The sequence below is a fragment of the Vollenhovia emeryi genome, unplaced genomic scaffold (assembly GCF_000949405.1).
Source record: "Vollenhovia emeryi isolate VEMERY1.0 unplaced genomic scaffold, V.emery_V1.0 DF942797.1, whole genome shotgun sequence".
Classification (NCBI taxonomy): Eukaryota; Metazoa; Arthropoda; class Insecta; order Hymenoptera; family Formicidae; genus Vollenhovia; species Vollenhovia emeryi.
The window spans coordinates 1-3,459 of record NW_011963569.1 but is presented as its reverse complement, the minus strand read 5'-3'; the positions used below and the strand labels follow the sequence as shown (position 1 = coordinate 3,459).

General features: G+C 36.3%; 1 protein-coding gene across 1 annotated transcript; it reads left to right on the top strand.

The window, feature by feature from the left end:
* Positions 1–372: 372 nt before the first annotated feature.
* On the top strand, positions 373–2,533 carry LOC105567651 (the record flags this gene model as incomplete). The annotated part of the gene is made up of 1 exon (XM_012022699.1): positions 373–2,533. A coding segment is annotated over one exon (2,161 nt), but the record flags the coding sequence as incomplete, so codon positions are not given.
* Positions 2,534–3,459: the final 926 nt, after the last annotated feature.

The window sequence follows — 3,459 nt, the reverse complement described above, 5'->3', positions numbered from 1 at the left end:
TTTGTATATGACATTTTTTTCAAAAATGCTTTGTTTTCGAAAAATTTGACTGGTCCGGGACTTTTTCCCCATCCTGTATGTATATTTATGTAATAAATGAATAATATCAAAAATATATTACTTATATCATAATTTGACTTTTGTCCATAAGAACTGAAAATAATTTAACGTTATTCTTCCTATGTATTTCAACTTTATGATACTTTCTTGGGAAAATATTACAACTTACATATTAATATATTGTGTTGTTTAAATATTTATTCTTTTCTTTTTCCATGCGGGGAGACTGGATAATAAGTTACAGTGGCTAATTAATAAACGAAAAAAAGCCCAAATAAAGAACATACAACCGATCAAATTTTATACAAGTAGCAAGCTTGTACGTTCTCTTGTCGAATCGACGGATTTAACCACAGAACCAACAGATTCAACTAACAAAGGATTTACGGTCTCTTTCAATCCACCCACTAATGACTTAGTTGCTACAGAAGTTCTCATCGAACCGGATTCCTTCCCAGAACCCACCACACATTGCACGTTAAACAACAAATGGCTTTTAAATTTTTCATCCACACCAATTCCTCCACAGGTACAATGCTTGTTACAATTAGGTGAACGGTATTGCTTCCCTGTGACTGATAACAACACAATTATCCCTGAACTAATTAAATTTATTGAAAACAGCATCAATAAACTCCCTACTGATAAACGGGAACTTATCAGAAGCCGATCGTTCCCTATTATCAACAATGTGGCATCGCATCCTTACCATCCCTCAAAAAATGACCGTTTCCTACTTGACGCGGTAAAAAAGACAAGAGACTTTCTCCATGATAATCCTAATATTATTGTAACTAAAGCAGACAAGGGCCATACCACGGTTATCATGGAGAAGGAAACGTATCTAAATAAGATGCTAACTCTGTTGAACGATAGAGACACTTATAACGTGGTCAAGAAAGATCCTACAAAAAAACTTATTGGCGGTCTCCACGTGTTGCTTGCTAGATGGAAACAATTGAAATATATTGATGAGACGACCTATAGGAGATGTAACTCCACCGATGGTGCCCTACCGAGAGCCTATGGACTGCCGAAAATACATAAATCAGGTTGCCCGCTCCGGATTATTGTTTCGTCGGTCAATACTCCGCTTCATGCATTTTCCACTCTTTTGCACAAAATTATTTATTCCGCAGTTCCCAAACCTAATAGTCATATCTTAAATAGTTTCGAATTAGTTAACAAATTAAATGGACTCCATATAGACGAAGATTTTGATATCATTTCATTGGATGTTATATCCCTTTTCACGAACGTGCCGATTGAGTTAGCTGAAGAAAATATAATGAAACGATGGCACTACATAAGAGACAAATGTTCAATTCCTTGCGATGAGTTTCTGCTGGCTATTCGGTTCGTCTTGAATTCCACATATTTTTCTTTTAACAACACATTCTATCAACAAACCTTCGGCACTCCTATGGGCTCTCCACTATCCCCGATTATTGCTGACATAACAATGCAGGACCTGGAAATTAGAGCACTTGAGATACTGCCATTTGTTCCTCCATTTTTTGTCAGATACGTGGATGACATCGCGATGTCGGTTCCCTCTTCGTTAAAAGCCGCCACTCTTAGCACGTTCAATTCGCTCCATAAGAGACTACAGTTTACAATAGAAGAGGGAGACGACAAACGCTTGAATTTCCTCGATACCACAATATGCGTTATAGATGAATGTATCGAATTTGATTGGTACCATAAACCGACTTTCTCCGGCAGGTATCTTAACTTTTCGTCGTCTCATCCCGCTTGTCACAAACTGGGCACCATCAAATGCTTAACCGACCGTGCATTATTGTTATCTCATCCAAGATGTCATCAAAAGAACCTCAGATTCGTGGTAGACGTTTTATTAGAAAATGGATATCCGCTCCCTCTCATTTTCCAAACAATAAGAGGGAGATTAAAAACAATATGTAAAAATCAAAAGTCTGGCTCCACTAATACTATTAACACACACACTAGTGACACTCAAAACGCAAAACGATTTTTCAATATCCCTTATATTCCAAATGTTTCCGAAAAATTCAGACACGTAGTTCAGGACCTCAACCTGAACCTATCATACACTGGTCTCCATAAACTTAGATGTTTCATCAAAGTACATAAAGATCCGCTCCCAACGCTGTCACGTAGTAATGTAGTGTACAAAATTTCTTGCAAAGATTGCAACGCTTCTTATGTGGGCCAAACAGGTAGACTTTTATCTACAAGAATCAATGAGCACCGTAAACATATAAATAGGAACACCAAACAACTATCAGTTATCACAGAACATAGACATTCTGGCCACGAATTTGATTGGGGTGGGGTTGACATCTTGGATGAAGAACCATTTCTCTATAGACGTCTCATCTCGGAAATGATCTTCATTAAGCGCCAAACGAATAGTCTCAACGCACAGAACGACACGGAGCTCCTGGGTGACTTATACAATCTAATCATCCAGGAGCTTAGCCAAGTTTAAAATCGTTTTATTAATTATTCATTTTCTTATTTATTTATTTATTTATTTATTTATTTATTCATTTATTGTTTTGGTTTTATCAACTCCGGACTTGTTTTAAGTCCGTTTTAATTTTTGACTATTTACCCGTTTTCGTGAATTTTTTACTTTTTTTATTTATTTTTACTTTTTAATTTTACTGTCTTAATTCTGGACCATAGTCTTTCTATTTAGTTGTTCGGTTTCTCAGATCGTTCCTGGCATTTTATAACTTCCTAGACGACAACCCTTTACATTGGATTTTTTTTAGAATTGTGAACTTGTGTAGTTTCGTTTCGTGCAGTTGAGACTCTAGTTATTTTAGGTTACATGATACAATCACCGAAGTACCATAAGTTTTTAACTGTTATACGTAAGAACTTTAATTTGTATTATGCGCCTTGAATGTCTACGTCGGTTGAGTTGACACACTGGCTTAAGTTTTTATCCGGTCATGTTTACCACCCTTTATTATTAAATTTTGACTCGTTCCGATAACGCTGTGTCACAGTCAGTCTAACAGCGCCGTCACGGACTCATCCCTTGTCGAGTTAATCAGTCCTCTTTATGTCAGGCATCATCTAGAGATTTACCGATTGACAAAATTAGAGGATTGCCGTCGATGCGGTGCCGATCTATATTTTCGATTAGGAGGTACATGTTTTGAATACGTTGCGTCCAGCTATAGATATATATATATATATATATAGAGTACAATTTTGTGTATACTTACATTTCTTTGTAGTTACTGAAGAAGACCCGAAGAAGGGTCGAAACGTATATATTAAATAGAAATTGAAGAATTATATTGTGAGAACTGAGATCCGTTCATTTTGTGGCTCACATTGGCATTTTCTCCTTCCTATATAATTTTCTTTTCTGGAGCCTTCACAACAATACAGAATATA